The following is a 24,676-nucleotide window of genomic DNA, read 5'->3' as shown; positions in this document are numbered from 1 at the left end:
CTAGAAGAAAAAAATGAAGAATACTCAGTGGCTGAGTGGCCCTACCACACAAAATTCATTAGTTTTGGGTCTCAATCAGGGACTCCTTTTCAGGCAATGGTGGCACACGCTTGTAATCCCAGAATTTGAGAAGCAGAAGCGGGCAGATCTCTGTGAGTTCAAAGCCAGCCTGATCTGTAGAGTGAGTTCCAAAGCTACACCACAGAGAAACCCTGTAAGTAAGGAAGGAAGGAAGGAAGGAAGGAAGGAAGGAAGGAAGGAAGGAAGGAAGGAAGGAAGGAAGGAAGGAAGGAAGGAAGTCCTCAAACTATTCTGAGTGCTCACTTTGGGAGGGAGGGGTTCAGGACTCAATGTAACATTTCAGAGTCTCAAGCCCTGTGCTAATCCCCAGCACAATAAAAACCTAAAGTCAGAATCTGAGCTAGAAAAAGCCTTCAAAAATCTTTGAAGAGAATTTCCTTTTAATTCTGAATCTGAGTTCAAGTTGTAGTCATGAGAAGGCCTTCTATTTGCAAACACCTTCAAAGGCAGAGAACTCAGCTTTCCAAATATAGCTGTGGCAACTGCTACTAAGTTCCTTATCATGAAATGGAATGTACACTGTGTCATTTTGAGTCAGGGGTCCTGCATTTGCCTACTACATCATTTTTGGTCTGCTCACCTCTAGCCTACACTCCAGTTCCTCTTTCTTCCAAAAGCAGAAAAAAAAAACAAACAAAAAACCAAAAACCTGCCTCTCTATCCTCTCAAGCACATGGAAGCACATGGAAGTACTCTCCTCTTGTACACTGAGCAGCCTCTCCAATCTCCTCCACAGCTAGGACCAAAAGCCAGCCAGATATGGTGAGGACTGGAGCCTGAGAGGAGTAGAGTAGAAAAGTTAGGACTGAACAAGCATCGCCTCTACTAGCCAAAATGAACACTCAATGGTGGGTGCAGTGGAGGCAAAATTAGTATGGTATAAGGAATTCAGTGACTTATGGTATAAGAAATTCAGTGACTGCTGACAGGGACCAGCTAGGGAGTATCCAAGAACACCAGCTGCTCTCAGGGAGAGGGGTGTAAAAGTCAAGTTTCTCGGATCATTTGGCTAAGTCTGCTCAGCCAGTACAGTGTGGCATGAAGAACAGATTAAGTAGAATTGCCATCCATAGCCATGAAAGAAAGTTTCTCAAAACTGACAATGGCATCAAAACCTAGGGCACATCACCCTATAAACATGTACAATTACCATGTGGGTGTTTTTTTGTTTGTTTGTTTCCTTGAGACAAGTCTCATACATCCCATGCTGACCTCAAATGTACTATGTAGCCAAGAATGATCTTGAACTTCTTCTTCTTCTTTTATTTGACAAGTGCAGGGATTACAGTTATGTGCCACCATGTCTAGTTTAAGAAAGCATAAGGGTTGGAACTCAGAGCTTCATGTGTACTAGGCAAGCACTCTACCAAATGAGGTATATCCTCAGACCCTGATTGAAAAAAATGGGAGGTGGGGGAGTATTTTGAGACAGAGTTTCTTTCTTTCTTTTTTTTTTTTAAATTTTTTAAAGATTTGTTTGTATTTATTATGTGTACTATGTTCTGCCTACATGTATGCCTGAAGGCTGGAAGAGGGCACCAGATCTCATTATAGATGGTTGTGAGCCACCACGTGGTTGCTGGGAATTGAACTAAGGACCTCTGGAAGAGCAGTCAGTGCTGTTAACCTCTGATCATCTCTCCAGCCCCCAAGACAGAGTTTCTTTATATAGCCCAGGCTGGCCTGAAACTCACTCTGTAGACTAGGCTGGGCTTTGAACTCAAGAGATATACCTGTCTCTGCCTTCTAAGTGCTGAGACTAAAGATGTACACCACCATGCTTGGATCCTGATTAAAAACTTAAAAAATCAGTGTGTGTGCGTAGGTCAGAAGGACAACTTTGTGGAGTTGGCTCTTTCCTTCTCCATTTGCATGGATTCCAGAATCAAATTTAAGTCATCAGGCTTGCATGGCAAGTGTCTATACACACTGGGCCATATCATCAACTCTCAGCACAGTTTTTTGTCTTTCTTTTTGTCTTTCGAGACAAGGTTTCTCTGTGTATCTTTGTAGACCAGGCTGGCCTTGAACTCACAGAGAACTGCCTGCCTCTACCTCCCTAGTGCTGGGATTAAGGATCTGTGCCACCACTGACCGTTCAACCCAGTTTTTAAAAAGCTGGGACACAGCTAGGCACTGTGGCACATGCCGTTAGTCCCAGAAGCACTTGGGAGACAGAGGCAGATGGATCTTTTGAATTTGAGGCCAGCCTGGTCTGCATAGTGAGTTCTAGGACAGGATAAGCAGAGCTACATATTAAAGAGAACCTGACTTAAAACAAACAAGTTGGAACATTTACTAAGCAAATGAGGCAGTAGTGCCCTTCTCCTTTGGATTCTTAGGAACAAGAAAAGAAAGGCCTTTTGTATCTACAATGTGTGACTCATCCACTGTTAGTGCTGCTCCTTACTGACTGATTGTATGCCATTTTGTGCAAAGCGTCATGCCATGGGCACCACCATGACCAGAACTGACATCTTTTTTTTTTTCCATTCATTTATTTACCTCATAAATAAAGTCATGCACAATTATGATACACAATACAGTATGTTCACAATGGCATGGCTAAATTAAACCAATTAACATGTTATATCACACATATTCATCATTTTTGTTTTGAGAACACTTAAAGTATACTATCTCACAACTTTTAAAATATAGCATATTGTTATCAACCATATTTATCATGCTCTCAGTAGACCTCAAGACTTCACAGAGTCCATGCCTCTTGTCCAACTGCAGTTTTATATCCTTAAATCAATCGTTTCCCCATTGTTAAAAGACCCACATTGAAGCCTAATAGCCACAATTCTGCTCTCTGGAGAACTGACATCTTAACTGATACTTTTTGCATCTCTGAGAAAACACAGATCCTCTGCTTTGCTACTTGGCTGTGAGGACTGACTCCTTCAGGGTCCCACGTATGATCTGTACCAGTTAGAACATGAGCGAGAGCTTTGGACTCCCAACTACTATGCCCTTGGTTAAACTCTCCCCATCCAATGGGAACATCCATTTAGTCATTCTGAAGCTCACCTGCAGTCAGAGTTTGCAGCAGGAAAGGCCTGTTCTCCTACGTTCTGGGAGCTCCCAAAGGTCTGGTTGCTACCTCTATCCATGGACTGGCATGTGCTGACCCCCAAACTGGCACCATCCAATACCAGAGCAGCTGTTTGGTCCATAGATGCCTGCAAAAAGGTAAAAAATTACTACATGGATCAAAAATTAACCAAAGGAAACAGTAAATAAACTTTCCTGGTTTATTAAGTCAACAGGCATAATATAGATGTTCATGCACATACATGAAAGCTACTTACACGTATGGTTTGTTCCATTCCTCCCATTCTTAGTCCCTGCTGGAAGAGCCAAAGGAGTCTAGAGACCACACCCAGCCCTGGGTGTACTACCTTGTCAGAGAAAAAAGGACTTACATTCTCTAAACCAAGGCAGACAGAGGCCAGGCAATCAAAATAATCCTAAAACCAAAGCAATCTCTTCAGTACCAGACTCAAACCACAAGAATGACACCAAAGGATATTCCCCATAAAAAGAACACAGAAAGCTGGGTAAAACAGTGTACCTCTTTAATCCCAGAATTTGGAGGCAGGTGGATCTTTTGAGTTTGAGGTCTGCCTGGTCTACATACAGAATTCCAGGTCAGCCAGAACTACATAGCAAGACCCTATCTCAAAAAAGAAAAGAAAAGTCAACCACAGAAGTCAAAATCATCCCTAAAGAGACCAAGAGGAGGAAAAAGAAATTTGGGGAAGACAAATGGCATCACAGGAGGGATCTGCCATCTACAATGACTCAGCATTCCCACCCCAGTCCTCTTCCTGTATCTGTCGGTGATATGTTCAGCTTTCTAACAGCCCAGGTTCAAACCTCAGAGGCATCTCTAAGTTCTCTAGCTAGAAGAAGTTCTCGCTCTAGAAGGAGTGAGGCATAGTCCTCTGGCCTCCCCTCAGGAAATTCACATGCACTAGGTCATGTTCCCCTCCATCTCAGAGGACTGCACAGGATCCTACGTGGCCCTAGAACTGTAGCCCTTCTCCTGAAAACCACTATGAGCCATTCCCATTTGCATCTTCCTAAAAAACAGTACCGATATTGCTGCCTGTTACTCTGAAATCTTGCATATCTCTGTGTACCACCACACTGTGAGCTCTACAGAACATATCTGACTTATGATCTCTTGATAATACCAACCATTCACAAGTCCACCCGTCCAATTAAATAACCTTATTTGTATACCACCATCAGTTCTGTTGTTCTGTGGTTCCTTATCTCCTTATCCTAAAAAGCCACCTCAATCGCTGTTTCACCATCAAATGCTGAGTCCCACACCAGCCCCCAAGTGGCAGACTTCACTGAGGCTGCTGAGAGAGCTGCCCTGGAAAGTAGTCTATCTGTCTCACTTCCTCTAAGGGTCCTAAAGTGCAGGACTATGCCCCGCTTTACCTAAAATCCCTGCAGCAGCCACTAAAGGTTACATCCCAGACCAAACGTTTACAAAGAACTGACTCCACCTTTCAGAGCACTTCTAAAAAAGAATAAAAGCCTTAACTTACAGTTCTTGAATATATTCCTTAGACAGAGCCTTCTCTTATCAGATACTTTGTTACAGATGATGTAAATATTGCTATTTCTAAAGCAGGCTTGCCATCTCAGCATTACTGTCACGGGATCAAATGAGTCTTTGTCATGGGGTGGACTGTTCACTGCAGGATGTTAACCAGCAGTCCCCCTCCCACAGGTTAGATGCCAGTAATACCAGCCATAGATGTATCAAAAATGTTTCTAGAGGGCTGGAGAGATGCCTAGAGGTTAAGAGCACTGGCTGCTCTTCCAGAGGACCCCAGTTCAATTCCCAGCAACCACACAGCAACTCACAATTGTTTGTAACTCCAGTTACAGGCAATCTGACACCCTCATACAGACATACATGCTGACAAAACCCCAAAGCACATTAAAGAAATAAATCTTTTTTTAAAATGTTTCTAGCCGGGTAGTGGTGGCACACGCCTTTAATCCCAACTCTCAGGAGGCAGAGGCAGGTGGATCTCCATGAGTTCAAGACCAGCCTGGTCTACAAGAGCTAGTTCCAGGACAACTTCCAAAGCCACAGAGAAACCCTGTCTCGAAAAGAAAGAAAAAGAAAAAAAAAAGTTTCTAGATATCCCAGGAGATTAACAAAAACAAACAAACAAACCACAACTTTCCCACAGCAAGGCTCAATGATTTAAAAAGCAAAGCAAAACAAAACAAAAAACACAAGAAAAGCCAGCCATGTAGGTTACCACGGGCACCATCAACACCCAGAGATACAGCAAGAGGCAGCCAGCAATAACCAATCACCACCTGTACAGAACCACTAAGGTTTAGGAACAGGTGCCAAGCTCTAACATTAAATCAAACAGCTAATTAAGGGAGACCAGGCCCAGCACTTAACTCACAAGAGTAGCACACAGGGCCTGCTTTCTAGGTCCCTTTAGTAGAGTTGTTTCTTACCCCAGCACCCTGAAAAATCATTCCTCAGCGTGAGGGATGCTGCTACAAATTCATATAATTTGGGGAGCAGAGGTGTGGCTAAATAAGGAGTTGGCAAACATCTTCCATATAATAAGCATATTGGGTTTTGTGAATGACATCTCTGTTGCAATTATTCAACTCTTCACAAAAATACTGAAGCAGCCATATCTGAATGAAAACCCAAAACCAACCAACCAACCTTAGAAAACAAACATAAAGAGCTGGGCATGGGGGTGAACACATGTAATCCCATCTCTCAAGAGGCAGAGATAGGATCAACAGATCAATACCATCCTCAGCTACATGGTGAGTTCCCGGCCAGACTGGGTGGACTATGTCAGACCATGTCAAAAGAGGGCAGGGTGAGAGGAGGAGGCATGTGGCTCTTTCCCAATAAAACTTTATTTACAAAAGCAAAATGGTGGGTCAGGTTTGCCCTGTGATTGCCAACTCCTACTCCGTATTACACGTAGTCCATCTTTCATGGATGCACATTTTAGTCAGATAGTAATAACAGAAAAAGTTATGTTATCCTGAAACCTTTATCTGTCATTTTTGTCTAACCACTCTGAGTGTTAGAAAGATGTTTCCCATACTTCTTGGGCTATCAGAAGCTTAGAGCTGAATTTAGTACAAAGTTCTAGCTGCTTTATGAGGTCTTACCCAATATTGCTTTTTCTTTTCTTGAATTTCTTTCATCTAGGCACATTTTTATGTGGAGAGGGAGGATGCACTAATTGGACTTGGTGGGTTATTAAAAAAAAGATTTTGACATGAAGTTGTAAGGGGGATGTAGGGTAAAGGGGAGGGTAAGTGTCTATGATCTAAATATACTATATTCATACAAGAAATTACCAAAGAGTAATAAACAAATATGCATTAAATTGACATAATTCAGCTTCATTACTAATTGTCACTCTTTGGTGCCAAGACACTGTTACCTTCAGGAAATAAAATCCCATGGATGGCTGGGTGGTGGTGTGCATACTTTGTTGTTGTTGTTGATGTTGGTTTTTTTTTTTGGTTTTTCGAGACAGGGTTTCTCTGTGTAGCTTTGGAGCCTATCCTGGCACTCATTAATTTAATCAATTAATTTATTTAATTTAATCAATTAAAGGCGTGCACACCAACGCCCTGCGGTGGTGCGCACACTTTTCATACCAGCACTTGGGAGGCAGAGGCAGAGGCAGAGGCAGATCAATCTCTGAGCTTGAACTCAGCCTGGTCAGCAGCGTGAGTTCCAGGTTGGCTAGGGCTACACAGAGAAACCCTGTCTGAAAAACACAAAACCAAAAGCAAATCAAACAAAAAATCCCATGGATGATCAAGTCTTTTAAATGACATAGTATTTGCATATAAGCTATGCAAATCATCCTGCACAGTTCACACGCTAAACCTTCTGACATTTCAACACAACACTGTCATACTCAAGGTCACACTCTAGAATCACAGAGTCCAGTTACAAAACAAAACACAGACTTTTAAAAAATTAAAAATCTCCTAATAGTTTATGATTTTGTGTTTGAACGTATTCACAGCTGTTCTGCTGCAGATGCAGCCCATAGGCTGCAGGTTGGACACAACTTGTATGAGTTTAATCATCTCTAAATGACTTATAATACCTAATACATACATAGAACAGCTATGAAAGCAACTGTTACACTACACCATTTGAGGAATAAACTAAAGGAAAAAGGTCTGTACATGTTCAGAGTAGACATAATTTTTTTCTTCCCAATATTTCTGATACATAGTTGATTGATTGTGGGTGGATGGAGAGGGCCAATTATACTCTTTTTTTTTTTTTTTTTTTTTTTTTTTGGTTTGGTTTGGTTTTTCGAGACAGGGTTTCTCTGTATGGTTTTTGGAGTCTATTCTGGAACTTGCTTTGTAGACCAGGCTGGCATTGAACTCACAGAGCTCAGCCTGCCTCTGCCTCCTGAGTGCTGGAATTAAAAGCGTGCGCCAATACGGCCCAGCTTACACTAATTCTAATAATGGCTGGTGATGACTGTGTACTCATCACCTACCCAGCATCATGCTGCAATTTACATATACAAGATTGGAAGTGTGCTGATTTCTAAACATATAGGTATTTTTATTGTTTTTAATAATTGACAAAAAACTTGCTTGTGCTATAATCAGAAATGTGTTCATTATGATTTCTTTCCCTTATAGTTTGTTGACATTAGGTTCTAAAGCACATTAGTTCAGAAGCATAGTCAGTACTAAAGCACCTCCTTGGTCTAACACTGAAACCAAGATTTGAAAGTAGGCCTCTCTCCACTATATGCTAGAAAATTAACATAAAATGTATTTGTATGCTTTATAATAAAAATAACAAAAGTATACAATTTAATTGTGTGTACATAGAGACAGATCCCTTAGTGCCTCCAGTAAGAGTTGAATTTTTAAAAAATATATAATTTATTTTTATTTTATATTCATTGGTGGCTGTGTGAGGGTGTTGGATCCTCTGAAACTGAAGTTACAGACAGGTGTGAGCTGCCATGTGGGTGCTGGGAATTAAGCCTGGGTCCTTTGGAAGAGCAGTTAGTGCTGTTAACTACTGAGCCATATTTCTAGCTCAAGAGTTGAATTTTTAATTTATACATCTTTTTTGTTGTTGCTTGTATTTTGAGACAGAGTCTCTCTCTATAACTTTGGCTGCTCTAAACTTACTTTATAGACCAGGCTGCCTCAAACTCACAGAAGATCCACCTGCCTCTACCTCAAGTGTAAGCCACCATACCTGGCTTAATTCACATGTATTTTTACAACACCAGGAGAGATAAACATTCATTTATATGCAACTCTCTATGGAATTGCACTCTTCTTACTATTTCCAGTTGTAGGAACTTGTCCACCTTTGTTTTATAGGTAAATACCACCACACAAAATAGACCATTGATCTCTGTTTCAATTCTGTTGACTTATTTAAATTAAATTCTAAGTCTAAATCATCAATAGTCTCTTATTCCAAAGTAGAAGACCTGGAGGCTAGAGAGATGGCTTAGTGGGTAAGAGCACCTAATTTCTTCTTAAGGATCTGGGTTCTATTCCCATCACCCACATGCAGTTCACAACTGTCTGTAACTCCAGTTCTAGGTGATCCGATGCCTTCTTCTGTCCTCCGAGGTCATTGAGCACACATGTGGTACACAGAGATACACTCAGGTAAAACACCCACAAAAATAAAATAAAATTAAAAGTTAAAAAAGAAATATGGGCTGGAGATTTGGCTCAGTGGTTAAGAGCAATTATTGCTCTTACAGAGGACCCAAGTTCAAATCCTAGCATTTACAAGGTGGCTCACAACCATCTATAATTCTAATTCCAGGGGACCCAATGCCCTCTTCCAGGTATGCATGTGGTGCACAGACATACACTCAGGCAAAACACTCACACATATAAAATAAAATAAACTTAAAAATATTTTTAAAGAAAAAAGAAAGTACAAGACTAAAGAAGTCAGCCTGAGTCTGCTTTAATTCAAAATACAGTATGCCTCCTATACTCAGATGAGAGATGCTTGGTCAAGAACTCAGGACCCAACAGGAATTGAACATGGCTACTTTCAATTCACAGGTAAGGTTTGCAGATAGGTGTGGCAATGTCCACTCTTAGAAAACCAAGACTCCAATGTTAACGAAACCTTAGTCTCCCAGTACTGTACATAGGACATTACAGGGGCTCAGCCACCTACTAGAGTAGTGTCCTTTTGCCACCAATGTCTTTAAGTCTCATTTTTCTCATCTGGAAGATGGGAATAAGACTTCACAGGTTGTTAGAAAGATTATGTTCATGAAACACTGGCAAAGTGGGAGCTCGATGAGCTGCTTTTCTGACTTCCACTCAATAAGGACTCTTTCACTTCTCCCACTTCACACGTCCCGTCCTCCTTAGCTGTATCAACTCTGTATAACCCTTATTTTCTCACATCTCTGTAACTAGGTCTCTACAGCTAAGCCAATTCATATAATACTGAGAAGCCTCAATAAACAGAGAGCCCTATCTGCCTTCAAAGACCAGTCAAAACAGTAATTACTAAAGTTAATTACAGAGTGGGTTTTGAGTCAAGCCTTGTAGGTCATGAATGTAAATCCCAGTCTACTCTGTATGGTAGAAAGCAACTTCTTTGTCCTTTATTTCTCTACTTATAAAACTGGAATAAAACTTTTATTTAACTGATAGGACATGCTAGAAGGTATGAGATAATAATACATACATATGTTAGGCGTGTGGTAAGTGAGGAATTCTAAGGCTTGGAAGGCCCTCGATGACCTCATCCAAACCTTTTATTTGACAAATAAATGAAGCCCAGAATGCAAGTGAGGCTGCCCAGGGCCACACACCATTAGCCTATGACATAGCTCAGGCCTATTTATAAATCCTAGTTGTTTTTCGCCCCCACCACTCACTGCCATACTGTTATAAATTTATCTTGGCTGTTCCAGGAGAAAAGTAAGTGTTCAATCCTTAAATATATACATTTCATGATGCTTATAAAATTGAAAAGGGCAGAAGCTGCAATGTAGCGACAATGAGATTCATGGCAATCAGGTGAGCCACACAAGCAGCAATGGGAAGCATCTTGTTCAGCACTGGTGTGCAAGGCTGTGCTCTTACACCCATCTCTGCCACGTCCCTTTGCTGCTCTGAATACTGAGACACCTCAGCTGTCTCTCAAACGCAGATTCAGTCCAATTTCATCGGCTCAGAGGTAAACAGAAAGCCAGTTTGTACCAACGGGATGGGCTTGCACAGGCTGGAGTTTAGACTAACCTGAGGGTAGAAGGCAGAGGATGCTGTGCGTGGGCTGCGAACAAACTCCATAAAGAAGGCCCCGTCCTGAAGTCAGAGGAGGAGGAAGCAGCAGCAGCAGCAGCAGCAGCAGGTATAAGGTAGCCAAGAAATGGATTGTGTATGAGAATAGGAGGAGAGGGGGATGAAAAATAAGTAAATAAATAAAATGAAAACAAGGAGGCAAAGTGAAAATCAGGACATGAGGGAATGGGGTGGGAGTGGAATAGGGAGCCCAAAAAGATAATATCCAAATGCAAAGCACGAGCAAGAAGTCACACTTCAATTAGCAGAATACCATCTATGTGGGCGAAAGGTACAGCCAAGCTCCTTGTGTGTACTATGGCTTGGATGCTTTTAACTTCCTTCAGACCTATGGCAAGGAAGAGGGAACAGCGGGGTAAAGGCAGCAGTGACATCTTGCCTTTCAGTCTGGCTGGATAACAAACAGCCCTCTGGGAGAGAGACACTGAAGATTAAGATTTCTTCTGCCTGCTAGTTTCTAAATGTGGCAGCAAAGAACCAAAGAGAAATGCCTTGCTTAATCTTCTGTGCATATAGGGGGTGCAGAGGCTGCTGTACCTGCTCCTCTACTGTTTGAGTAACAAAGTCAAGAAACTAAAGTGGGATTCCTGAAGCCATCACCCTGCTCTACTCTCGGCTGGGTATAAATGCCCGTGTATTTGAAGACTAAATGACAAATAAGACATTTCAAAGAGCTTCTGATCCTTCAGAGTCTTTTTACTCAGCACATTTGATTATCACTGCAATGCAGGAGTGGCAATGGACCAAGGTCTCTGCTCTGCTTCAGTTCTAAAAGTTAAACATTGGAAATATTTGGGTGTTCATTTTATCACCATTGCCGGTATCTCCTAACAGTCACTGCAAACTCAAGCAGCACACCCTGGAAAAGCCTGACTGAAGATGCAGATGCATCATGCACTCCTTAAGAGGCACTGCCTCCAGACATGCCAGTGGGTTATCTCACAGCATTTTTGCTTCCAATTCCCTAAACCTGGAGTACAGGTCCAGCACCACAGCTTTCAGAAGTCAGATGAGTACAGTGACCATCCCAAACAGCAATCTAGTTTGTGGTCTCCAGTGCATTTCAACCTTCCTATAATTCTTTACTTGTCCATCTTGTCTTTGGCACCATCTCTAATCCTGAGAATCGACAATGCATAAAGGTCAGGAAAAGGCTGGTTGGTATTAGTCCATCCCAGAATACGACTGCTGAGGCACTGGTGGTACTGAGAGATCTATGCCACAGAAATGAAACTTTTTTCTTTTCTTTCTTTCTTTTTTTTTTCTTTTTTTTTTTTGCCAACAGAACTATTTTGTGTGTACAGTCTTTGTACATAGACTCTCCTTGGGACCTAAAGCTATTCCTTGAGCAGGGGTCAGCAAACTACAGCTTGTAGAGTAAATCTGGCCACTCATCTGATCTTCACAGGCTGTGAGCAAAAATAGGTTTTATAATTTCAAATGGTTTAGTAGTACTTATGCAGTACTCCTATTTTGCCCATGAAGGCTGAAATCCACACACAGGGTTGCTGATCTCTAGTCCACAGACTCCAAGCTGCCTACAGCTTTGGTTAATACTTTTCTCATATTTTAATCCCTAGTGTAATTCTAGGTAATTTATACTAAGGTAATTAATCAGAACTGTAGTTAAATGACTGCCATAAGAAAATTCATTAGTATCATTTATAATTTTAGATGCTATAGATTAAATTCTATATAATTGGCAATGTTTTCCTTCTAAGTAAGTTGTTTCTATGTAGCCCTGGCTATCCTGGTACTCGTTCTATAGACCATGTTGGCCTCTAACTCACAGAGATCTACCTGCCTCTGCTTCCCGAGTGCTGGGAATAAAGGCATGCTCTATAACACTCAGTTAAAATTTACCTTGAAAATGAGAAACTATTGACATTTTAAATAAGCATTCTGTGTGTATATAGTATTGGGAAGCAAACCTAGGGCCTTGAGTATGTAAACTGAACATTCTACCTCTCAGCCATAATCCCAGTCCAAAGCTACTTTAAATATAGTGTTTTAGGGATCTTTAGAGAGTTTAGTTCAGTTATAGAGTACTTGTTTAGCATGTAAAAGGCCTTGGTTGAATCTCTAAAACTTAAAACAGAAAAAAAAAAAACCCACAACTTTTAAAAACATGACATGGAAAACTTTTATGAGTAAAATTAATAGATACGAAGTTAGATATAAAACATGGTCAAAATTGTGATGGTCACCCTGAAGGGAAACTAGATGGCAAATTCCACAGCTCAAGTCAGATCTCAAGCCTGGACCAATACAGTTGTGTGTGGTTGATTCACGTGCTGCACCTGACTAGAAATCACTTAACGATCATCTGCAGGAAGGTTCCTTGATGAGGGATAAGAGAACTTTAAGAGAGTTTGTGGTAGAATGTATCTACAGCTTCAGCACAATTGATTCTGCATTCATGACTATGTCATGCTTTCTTTTGGGCTCCTACTGGTGAGCCACGCTTACCTTTCGTGGGCTGTCCACATAGGTGGGAGTCATAGCAACACTGCTGTTCTCAGCTGCCTGAGTGGAACTTTTTCCATGCACAGCTGCCTGCTGTTCTCCTAGGCACCTGAAAGAAGGAAAATACATGACTGCAGCTTGCTGGAAGATCTCTAGAGAAGATCCAAGTGAGGCTACATGAAGACAGCACAGCTGTTTCCATCTTTGAAACATGCTTCTGCCTTGCTTTTCCTTCAGGCCCTACAGAGCACTCTTAATACCATTAAATTGTCTTAAACAGCCATTTGTCCTCCACAGTATATCAGAAAACAGCCCAATCAAAAAAACATCCTAAGGCTCATTGGGTAAAGGTGTTTGCCACCATCTACCAACCTGAGTTTGACTACTGAATGCGCATAGTGGAAGAAAATAACTAACTTGCTTAAGTTGTCCTCCCCCAACACACAAAATGTGATAAAAAATAAAAAGCATTCCAAGAAGCAGGGTGTAGTGTCACATACTTTAATCCCAGGTGGATCTCTGTGAGGTTGAGGACAACCTGGTCTACACAGAGAATTCCAGAACAGTCAGAGCTGCCTAGTAAAAACCCTGTCTCAAGAAAGACCAAAAGATAAAAACAAGCATTCCAACAAAGACAAAATACCATGTTTCCACTCATATGTAGAATGTATATATATATATATATATATATATATATATATATATATTCTACAGTAGGGCATAGAAAGAGAAAGCACAATTGAGGGAGGAAGAGGAAGAAGGGAAGGGCAGGAAGTGGAAATAGGGCAAGGTACGATACACAGATGAGTATTTCATAAGAAAACCCATGATTTTTTAGACCATGTTTTTGAATACTAAAATTTTAGTTTAAGAAAATCATTGTGCAGCTGGAAAGATGGCTTAGTGATTAAGAGCACTGGCTGCTCTTCCAGAAGATGTGGGTTTGATTCCTAGCACTCACAGGGTGACTTAACTTCAGTTCCAGGGGATCCAAAGCCTTGTTCTGGCCTCCTTGAACACCAGGCAAGCATGAGGTACTCAGACATATATGCAGGCAAAACACCCATACACATTAAAAAAAAAAAAATCATTGTGGACTGGGTTGTGCCTGAAGTCCACGCTCTTTGCAAGGCTGACCAAGAGGATCATTTGAGCCTAGGAGTCTCAGGGCAGTCTAGGTAACAGAGTAAGGCCTCACTCATCCAACAAAAACACATTCTGAAAAGTAGCACTGCAGTTACATGCAGTGTCCACTAACTAGGGGGATATGTATTAGTTTTACATACTTTAAAGGGTTTTATGTTAGTTTTTCTGACATAATTATATTCCCTCCTTCCCCAAGTCATAAAGCATAACAAATAAGATTTCCTTATGATATGTCATCTTATCTCAGCTCTGATGTATATTAATGCACAGCTATGTGTTCATTTTCCAATTTTCCCCCAACTAAAATTAACTGAATGAAGTGTGTCATAAGTATTATAAAGATGGCTTAAAGTATATGGAAGATAAAACCCCCATCACCATAGCACACACCTATAATCTCAGAGATAGGGAGGTTGGGCCAGGAGGATCAGGAGTTCAAGTCCAACCTAAGATACATATCAAAAACAAAAAGGGCTAGAGGTATAGTTCAGTAGTAAAATTCTTGCTGAGTATGTGCAATGACATGTAGCCAATCCCCTAAAAATTAACTGTAAACTCTTGTACGTTGTTCAGATCTCATTTGTATTACTTGGTAAGTAATGTGGATAGGATCTTCCCCAGTTATCTGTGAGGTGCTCACTCACATCCTCTTGTGGACACACATATTCCCAGAAAACCGAGTCTTCTGCAAGGACAGCCAGGGCTCTTAACTACTGAGCCATTGCTCTAGCCCCTTTAATTATTCTTTTAAGACAGGGTCTGGTGCAGCTCAGGCTAGCCTTGAACTTGCTTGGTAGCTAAGGGTGACCAAAAAGTCCTGATTGTCCTGCTTCCACTTCCCCAGTGCTGGGATTATAGGTGTGTGCTACCATGACCAGGATTTTTAAATCTTCCATATATATTAAACCACCATTATATTATATTATATTATATATGATATCCAATATAATGTAAATACTATATTACATAGCACTGTTTAGGAGATAAGAAAAGTGTATACATTTAGTACAGACTTTATTTAAAAGAAAAATTTTTTTACATTTATTTATTGGGTCAGGGTGTGGCTCCTGCTACAACACTCATGGAAATCAAAGTCAGAGGACAAGTTACAAGAGTTGGGTCTGTCCTTCTACCTTGTTGGTGCTGGGAAATGCAGGTCATCAGGCTTGGCAGCAAGAGCCTTTACCCACTGATCCTTCTTGCCAGCCTGAGACTCAATTTTAGATCAGTGGGTGGTAAATCCACAAATATATCACCCACAGACAAAGCGGACCAATTATATTGCTGCTGCTGGATACTTCAAAGCCAAATCCTTAGCAATGGCCTATTTTCTTCAAGCAGCTGGGAGCATTATTTAAGGGGGAGGGACAGCTCCAACTGCAGAGCAGGTTGGTCTAAACTGAATAGCCACAGTCAATGAATGAATGGTGTGTGTGCTGTCAAAACCCAGATTACCTCTGAAAGCTGTCCCATTCAGCTTCAGTGCTCATGTAAGGCCCCTGAGGCTGTCACTGGGTATGTGATAACACTCCCTTCCACAAATGTTGAGTCCAAGAATTCTCCTTAATAAACTGTTTACATATGAAATTCTATCTTGGTCTGTTTCCCTGGCAACCTAATCTGTAACATTTCTTATATTCTGACTGTGTGTGTGTGCAAGCATGTGTGTTGCAGAGATCAAACCCATGTTCTCATGTCCACTATAGCAAGTGCTCTACCACTTTTATTACCTTACTGTTAGATAAGAAAATATAAATAAAAGATAAAATAAACAAAACAAAGGATAATTTATATTACTGTGCAGAGACCCCTGCATATCCGGCCATTAAAATCACACACTTGAAGACAATTTTATTCCCTCTATCTCCCTGTATACTCACACCAATTTCCTTGAAACAAAACCTACATATCACTTTATCTAGAACATACAGCAGCATCTCTAAAAGAAAATTATTTATTTATTTTTGAGACCTTTTGAGTTTTTTTTGAGACAGGTTTCTCTAGCTATCCTGAAACTCACACTGTTGACCAGGCTGGCCTCAAAACTCACAGAGATCCACCTGTCTCTGCCTCCCAAGTGCTGGGATTAAAGGCGTGCGCCACCAACGCCCTACTGAAAATAAATTTTAAAGAAACATAACCACGATCAAGTATTTCCCCAAATGTTTAAAAAATATTAGTGCATTCAAAACAAGTTACTCTGAAGGCCTCTGTTTTGCATTAAGTAATCTCTTAAGTCTCTTGTAAGGTCTAAACTCCTCTCTCCTTATTCTTGAAGCTCACCTATCCCCTAAATGTATATAATCTAGATGTGCTGAGCCCATTCCTTTATTACTCCATGTTTTTTTCTCTGTGCCCTGTACTGAGAACTATAAGTTATACCTAAAAGTCTAATTGGATTTAGGTTCATCTGGGGGCAAGGATTCTTCTTCTGTGGTGCTGTGTACTGGTACTTGAGAGTCCGTGGCAGGCTGCCTATGCTGACATTAGCTGCAGCTGATGACTCCTCGCTCCTTTAATTCTTAGTGACTACACACAGTGATATTCTATCATTCCTTCTGTTGTTTATTAACAAGAGTATTTTAGAAAGAAAAAAATCTCCAACTACTTGGTTATTCTGAGGTCTAATTTATAGAGGAAAAGCAGAAGACACACTTGCTTTTCTTCTTTGTTCACCAATGCCAAACTGTCTTTCTCTTACCACACTGCAATACATTCTACATTCAGTTTTCTTCTGAGTTACAGCCACAAACACGTTATGACTTTTTTTTGGCATGTCTTGACGGCTGCAGCAAAGGGCCATGACTGGGATGGCAATGGGACACAGAAAGCCTCAGTTACCTCATATGCACATAACCATGCACACTTACTGAACTGCCTTCTAGGTGCTAATCCCCACATCAGGAACAGGCATTCACATCTGGGTGAGACTGTTCCTGTCTGATAGCTCAGAGCTTTCTACAGCAAATACATGTAGATACGAGAACATATGCAGGGCACACTGTATTCTGAGGAAGGAGGGAAGCAGTCAGTCCTACACAAAAGCTGTGAAATATGTGATGGGTGAGCATAAAAGGGAGGGCAGGAGGAAGTTAGCTTACACTAACAGCAAGACACAAAAGTAGGCAAACATCTTTCACAGGTTTGTAGGTGGATGGGGCACTATCACACTGTTAACCTGCTTTTAGCATGGAAGTCATCTTTCATAGGACATGAGAACATCTATCTGTTGACTTTTACCCCAATTTGGATACATTGGGTTATCCTCATCTAATAAAAGCAGAAAAGCCTGTAGGCCCATATCTGCTATCCAGGCCAACCCACTGCTGTTAGACAGCATAGAGCCTGAACAAGGGTATGTGCCTATAGATAAAAAGACTAACAGGGAACTGGAGGAAATAGTTATAGTGAGATGACAGGACTCTAAAAACTTAAAGCTCTTTCTCATGTTGCTGTATAACACTGGTTTTCACAACAAATTCAACTTAGTGTAGTAGGAAGAAAAAAATAATCCAAACAGCTGGGCAGTGGTGTACTCACTTTTAATCCCAGCACTCAGGAAGCAGAGGCAGGTGGATCTCTGAGAATTCAAGACCAGAATGATCTACAGAGCTAGTTCCAAGATAGCTAAGGCTACACAAACAAATCCGATCTCAAAAAACAAACAACAACACAAGAAAAAGAAAAGCAACCAGGCCGTACCCATATCCGCAGCAGGTCTCCAAGGTGAAAAAGAAAAGCAAACAAAAAGCACTCTGTAAATAAACACTATATAAAAGTCTAGCTCCTGTAATCTCTTAAAACCTACCTTCAGCCTCCCAAAAACTTAGCACATTAGCCAGGAGCACTCATCTGGGGCAAGGAAAGAAAGGCCTCTTGTCACAGACTTAACTGAAAGTCTTGTCATTCATACTAGGGAATGCTATAAGCACAAGATGGCTTGCTCTTCCCAGTCTGAGCAGAAAGAGGCTCATTGGTGCATACTAAACAGTGACTCACTGGCAAATTAAAATAAGATCTTTTTACCCCCATCTTCACAACACTCCAGAAACATATGTTCCTCATTCTTTTCGGCATTCAGGAAGAACCTGCTGGCAGAATCCTGAGGCCTTTGCTACAAGAAACCAGCACTCTCAGGAGAGCTCAACTTCCCTTTCCTCTTCCCATTTGCAGACCTGCAGGTACCTACTGTTTGTTTGCAACTTTGTCTGTAGTCCTTCCTTTCCACTCAAACTCTACTTCCTGGTACCCACCCACCAAGCCATTCTAAGCATAGACCTCATTTCTGAAAACACACTGGATAGTTTTATGCCAACGACACAGGCTAGAGTCATCTGAGAAGAAGGAACCAAAATTGAGAAAATGCCTCCCTAAGATGGTGCTATAGGCAAGTCTGTAGGGCATTTTCCTAATTAGTAATTGATGGGGAGGGCCCAACACATTATGGGTGGTACCATCCCTTGGCTGGTGATCTTGGGTTCTATAAGAAAACAGGCTGAGCAAGCCATGATGAGAAAGCAGCAACCCTCCATGGTCTCTGCATCAGCTCTTGACCAGCTTGAGTTCCTGTCCTGACTTTCTTTAATGATGAACAGTGATGTGGAAGCATAAGCCAAATGAATCTTTTCCCCAAGTTGTTTTTGATCATGGTGTTTTATCACAGCAACAGTAACACTAACTAAGATACACATTTTCTCCAAAGACAGTAAAAATATATTCCATGATATTTAGGAATTATAATTTTATGGTAATTACAATTACAATATTATGATTATATTTTTTGAAGTTATACATTTTAATGGGGAGCACACATGCCACAGTGCAAGTGTAAAAGTCAGAGGACAACTTCCATGGGTAAATTCTCTTCTTCCATAGTGTGGATCCTGGGGCTCAAGCTCAGGTTGTCAGCCATCATGGCAAATACTTTTATACATTGAATCATCTTGCCAGCCTGGATGGTATGTATGTATTATTATTATTATTTTTTTTTTGCAGGGCAGGGGGTGGATGGGGGGTGGGAGGAGGGTAGTGGGTAGTGAGGATGGAGGTGGTTTCGAGACAGGGTTTCTCTGTATTGCTTTGGAGGCTGTCCTGGAACTTGCTCTGTAGACCAGACTGGCTTCCACCTCACAAAGATCTGCCTGCCTCTGATTCCCGAGTGCTGGGATTTAAAGGCATGTGCCACCAATGTCCAGTGTTGGTATGTATTTTTTAAAAAACAAGACTAATTACCATCCCTGACTTCAAGCTCTATTACAGAGCCATAGTCCTGAAAACAGCTTGGTATTGGCACAAAAGGAGACAGGTAGACCAATGGAATCAAATTGAAAACCCTGATATTAACCCACACACCACGAACACCTGATTTTTAACAAAGAAGCTAAAGTTATACAATGAAAAAAACAAAGCATCTTCAACAAATGGTGCTGGCATAACTGGATTCAGACATATAGAAGATTGCAGATAAATCCATATCTATCACCATGCACAAAACTTAAATCCAAATGGATCAAAGACCTCAACATAAATCCAGCAACACTGAACTCTTAGAAGAAAAAGTGGGAGGTAACCCTTGAGCAAATTGGTACAGTAGACCGCTTCCTGAACATAACACCAGTAGCAAAGACATTGAGATCAACAATTGATATATGGGACCTCCTGAAACCGAGAAGCTTCTGCAAGGCAAAGTACACAGCAAGACAAAACGGCAACCCACAGAATGGGAAAAGATCTTCACCAACCCCACATCTGATAGAGGGCTGATTTCCAAAATATACTATGAACTCAAGAAGCTAGCCACCAAAACACCAAACAATCCAATTAAAAAGTGGGGTGCAGAACTAAATAGAGAATTCTCAACAGAAGAATCTAAAATGGATGAAAGACACTTAAGATCCTTAAGCATCAGGGAAATGCAACTCAAAACAACTCTGAGATACCATCTTACACAGGCCAGAATGGCTAAAATAAAAAACACCAATGACAGTCTATGCTGGAGAGGATGTGGAGAAAGGCAAACACTCCTCCATTGCTGGTGGGAGTGCAAATTGTACCACCACTTTGGAAATCAGTATGGAGGTTTCTCAGGAAAATGGGAATCAGTCTACCTCAAGATCCAGCAATTCCTCTCTTGGGCATATATCCAAAGAATGCACATTCATACAACAAGGACACATGTTCAACAATGTTCATAGCAGCGTTGTTTGTAATAGCCAGTACTTGGAAGCAACCTAAATGCCCCTCAACTGAAGAATGGATGAAGAAAATATGGTACATTTACACAATGGAGTATTGGTGGAAAAAAACAATGAAATCTTGAAATCTGCAGGCAAATGGATGGAACTGGAAGAAAACATCCTGAGTGAGGTAACCCAGTCACAGAAAGTCAAGCAGGGTATATACTCACTCATATATGGATATTAGATATAGAGCAAAAGACTACCAGCCTACGATCCACACCACCAGAGAAACTAGAAACAAGGAGGACCCCCAAAAGAAGAACGCATGATCCCCCAAAGAAGGGGAGGGAGACAAGAACCCTTGAGCAAATTAGGAGGGGGTGAGGAGGAGAGAGGGGGAGGAGGAGTAGGGGGAGAAGAATAGGAGGACTGAGACAGAGGAGGGATAGAGGAGGGCAAGAAAGGAGACACCTTGATAGAGGGAGTCAGTATAGGTTTGGAGAGAGGTCTGACACAGGGGAAATGTTAGGGGATCCACAGGGATGACCCCAACTAAGAATCTAGGCAATGGTGGAGAGGCTGCCTTTGATGCCCTTCCCCTATAATGAGATTGATGACTACCTTGGTTACCATTCCTAGAGCCTTCATCTAGTAGCTGACTGAAGCAGAAACAGGCACCCACAGGTAAACACTGAGCTACTGGAATCCAGTTGCGTAGAGAGAGGAGGGATGAGCAAAGGAGACAAGACTGTGCTGGAGAAACCCCCAGAAACAGTTGACCTGACCTAGTGAGAGCACAGAGACCCTAGTCATAAAGCTGGGGAACCAGCATTGGACCAAACCAAGTCCTCTGAATGTGGGTGCCAGCTGGGAGGCCAGGGCAGTCTATGGGACCTCTAACAGTAGAGCTAGTGTTTATCCTAGAGCACAAATGGACTTTGGGAGCCCATTCCCTATGGAAGGATATTATTGCAGCTCAGATACAGGAAGGAGGGCCCAGGCCCTCCCCCAAATTATGTGATGGACTTTGATGGTTCCCCATGGAGGGCCTCACTATCCCTAGGGAGTGGGTGGGGGTGGGTTGGGAGGGTCGGTGTGGAGCATGGGAGGATGGGAGCTCGAGGGAATGTGGGGATTGATATGCAAATAAGAGTGCTTCTAAAATTTAAAAAAAATAAAAAAAGAAGACTAATTTTTCAGACACATTACGAAGTATTATAGATAAAAAGAGTATAATGTCTGGGTTTTAAGAAATAAAAGATAAACACAAGTGGCTAAGAACAGATGATCACTGAAAATTAGATGACTATAGAGAGGATCTTTATTATACTAGTCAATTAACATTTTGTCATCTGCTTAAAACTTCTCACTATAAACTGGGCGTTGGTGGCACACACCTTTAATCCCAGCACACGGGAGGCAGAGGCAGGTGGATCTCTGTGAGTTTGAGACCAGACTGGTCTACAAGAGCTAGTTCCAGGACAGCATCCAAAGCTACAGAGAAACCCTGTCTTGAAAAACCAAAAAAAATAAAATAAAATAAAATAAAAATAAAAAACTTCTCACTATAACAAAACCAAATCAAATGACTACCAAGTGATCCTCCCATCCCCACCCCATGAGACCATGAAAAGTGGCCTGGTTTCCAGCTTTCCACGCTGTCTCCAAATGCATTTACCCCCGTACCTCATGTTTTCTTGCCCACTCAACTTTACTTTTTTCTTCTTTTTTCCCATATTTTGAGACAGGATTTCTCTGTGTAGCCCTGGAAGTCCTGTAACTAGCTCTGCAGACCAGGCTGGCCTCGGACTCCATTACAACGATACACCTGCCTGTCTGTCCAGTGCTGGGATTAAAGGCACTCACCACTATCACCAGGCTGGACAGCAAGTTTCTAATTTCAGGCCTATTTTGTTATGTGACAGTCACACCAGGTGTTAGCTTTACTTCCTTATCATGTAAATGTCTTCTAAAAAAAAAAAAACAGATTTAGTTTTATTTCATGTGTATGCCTATAGGCCTGCATGAAAGTCTGTACACCATGTGTGCACAGTGTCCACAGTGCCGAAAGCGGGAGCAGGAACCCTTGGAACTGAAGTTACAGGCAGCTGGGTGCCACAGTTACGGGTGCTGCTCAAAACTGCTAAGACATCTCTCCAGCCCTGTAATATCTTCTTAATTTCATATGGAAATTATATTTCACCTTGCTCTGGTGAAACTGAAACTCCCTAAAGCCTAATGGGTGGGGCGAGGTCTCTTTAACCAGGCACTTACTTTTGACTAGCCTCCATCTCCAGCAGGGCAGACAGAGCTGAGGTTCCTTTCTTCCCAACTGGGGGGCCTGTTGACTCGAGGGAGTGCGCAGAGATGGGCCCAGTCATCTGCAAGCCTTTCATGGCAGTCCCTTTCTAAAGCATGGAAGAGGAGACGGTTCATTAGTCACATCTCAGCTCACATGGCCACCGCATCTTTGGACCCTGGGAACCCAATTAACCCAGCAGAGGAATACAGGTTCTCTGTGCTTAGCAAACAACAGAAGAAACTAAAACTCAGAGAGTCTGGTTAACCAAGTAACTCCAAATCCCCTGGAGCTGGAACTCAAACTAAAGTTGTTTCTTCTCAAAGCTTAAAGCTCTTTTCCCATAAACATTCTAAATATTCTAATCACAAGTGATCTTGTGTACATAAGGTAGCTGGTGTGGAAAAAGGAGCCTAAGGTTAAAAACAGGGCTGATGAAGGAACACTATCAGGAGATTAAAAATAATGAACTACTAATACACAAACTTGAATGAATCCTAAAGCATAATGCTATGTGGAAGAAGCAAGCCTCAAGTGATTTTATATCATATGACAGAATTTTAAAACACCTGGAAAAGACTAGCGGTTGCTAAAAGATGGAGATGGGAAAACTGTCACTGCCAAGAGTAGCATGATGCTTTTGTGTTTTTCCTTTTAGCTCTGGGGATCAAACTCAGGTTCTCTACGTCTGGGGAACCATTTGATTGTGGTGGTTGGCAACACAAATCCCTGTATTCTGTATACACTTGTATATACAGAATACACAGAGAGAAAGAGAGAGTCAATGATGATGTAATGTTAATTTAAGCAAAACAATGCTGAATCACATATCTACCCTTTATTGCCAAGGTAGCCTCAGATATATCCAATAACCTTCATAAGCCTCGGTTTCTCCTCTGAGTGGCAGTATATGACCCAAATGAAAGTGTTAGAAACTCTAAAAGGAAGCTCTGCTGCTGTCAACCTCTTAAGAGCTTTTACTTAGCAATTCAGTGCCACAAAACACAACAGCTATGTCCAATACTGAATCCCACTTGGAGAGTATGAAATAGGTGCTATGTCCTCAGCTAGAAGGGACAGCTCAAGCCATATGGCAGAGTCCAGTCATGGCTGGCACCAATCCCCTTGCCTTCATTCTACAATAGGCAAGAACATACTGATTGGAATTTCAGGCACATGTTGGGTAGTTATGGGATAAATCATCTGGCTAATGAGAAGCCCTGAGAGATCAGGAGGTAAAGCCTGCATCTCAGGCCAGGTGCAGTCCCCAGGAGCTCTAAGACCCTTACTCCAGTGATTCTCAACATTCCTAATGCTGCAACCCTTTAATACACTTCCTCAGGTTGTGGTGACCCCCAAATAATTTTATGTGGTGACCATAAAATTATTTTCGTTGTTACTTCATAACTGTAATTTTATAGAGGAGCAGTGTCTCAGTTCTTAAGACTTTTAGAAATATGTTTTCTGATGGTCTCAACCCACAGGTTGAGAACCAATGCCTCACCCGAATCATTCGGTCTGAGCGATGGCGCCTGCGGATGCGGTTTAAGCCCTCTACAAAGCGGATGAAGCCATCTAAGAGCTGCCACTCATCTTCATCTGCACGGGGTCTGTCCCCATATATGTCACAGTGCACCTCCCCTTCTGTGATGCGCTTGGTGGCAGTGACACAGGCTGGCAGTAGTAGGAATCGGGTTCTCCAGAACTTCAAAGACTCAATTAAACTACAGAGAGAGTCAAGGAAATCAGAGTGGTGGTGAGAAAAAGATAATAAAAGCCTTCCTGGAGAGCTCTCTCTGAAGCTGATGTGAAATGGTCCTGTTTTGCTGCCCAAATGGCTTTGCTTAAGATACAACAAAAAACTGCAAGACCACAAGATGGCTTCTGCCATGACAATACTTCTGTAAACCCAGACCCAGTGAAGCAGCTGTCTACCATCAATCATAAAGCAGACAGAAAAGTTAAAATATTATAAATGTGACAATACAACCACAACTACCCGACAACAAGAGGATAAAAATGCTGAAAGCAGGTGGAAACATGAATCCCTGTATTTGCTAAAAACATATAGACCTGAATATAACCATACATGTGAACACACACACAAAGAAAGGTAATTCTACTA

General features: G+C 41.6%; 1 protein-coding gene across 13 annotated transcripts in view; it reads right to left on the bottom strand.

The window, feature by feature from the left end:
• The window catches only part of Depdc5 (DEP domain containing 5, GATOR1 subcomplex subunit), a 124,689-nt gene that overhangs the window by 27,617 nt on the left and 72,396 nt on the right, over positions 1 to 24,676 (bottom strand). For 10 of the 13 annotated variants that reach the window (XM_027387230.2, XM_027387229.1, XM_027387228.2 and 7 more), the window contains 5 exons: positions 24,056 to 24,275; positions 22,527 to 22,660; positions 12,931 to 13,036; positions 10,399 to 10,464; positions 3,118 to 3,269 (listed from right to left, as the gene is read on the bottom strand). In XM_027387230.2, the coding sequence (XP_027243031.1) occupies positions 3,118 to 3,269; positions 10,399 to 10,464; positions 12,931 to 13,036; positions 22,527 to 22,660; positions 24,056 to 24,275 (678 nt within the window). Of the gene's footprint in view, positions 1 to 3,117; positions 3,270 to 10,398; positions 10,465 to 12,930; positions 13,037 to 22,526; positions 22,661 to 24,055; positions 24,276 to 24,676 lie in introns of those variants that run through there. The other 3 variants (XM_027387233.2, XM_027387234.2, XM_027387239.2) reach the window with 2 other exon arrangements.

Source organism: Cricetulus griseus (assembly GCF_003668045.3).
Source record: "Cricetulus griseus strain 17A/GY chromosome 1 unlocalized genomic scaffold, alternate assembly CriGri-PICRH-1.0 chr1_1, whole genome shotgun sequence".
NCBI classification, from domain to species: domain Eukaryota; kingdom Metazoa; phylum Chordata; class Mammalia; order Rodentia; family Cricetidae; genus Cricetulus; species Cricetulus griseus.
Note: the sequence above shows the minus strand (reverse complement) of the source record. Positions and strands in the feature narration are given on the sequence as shown.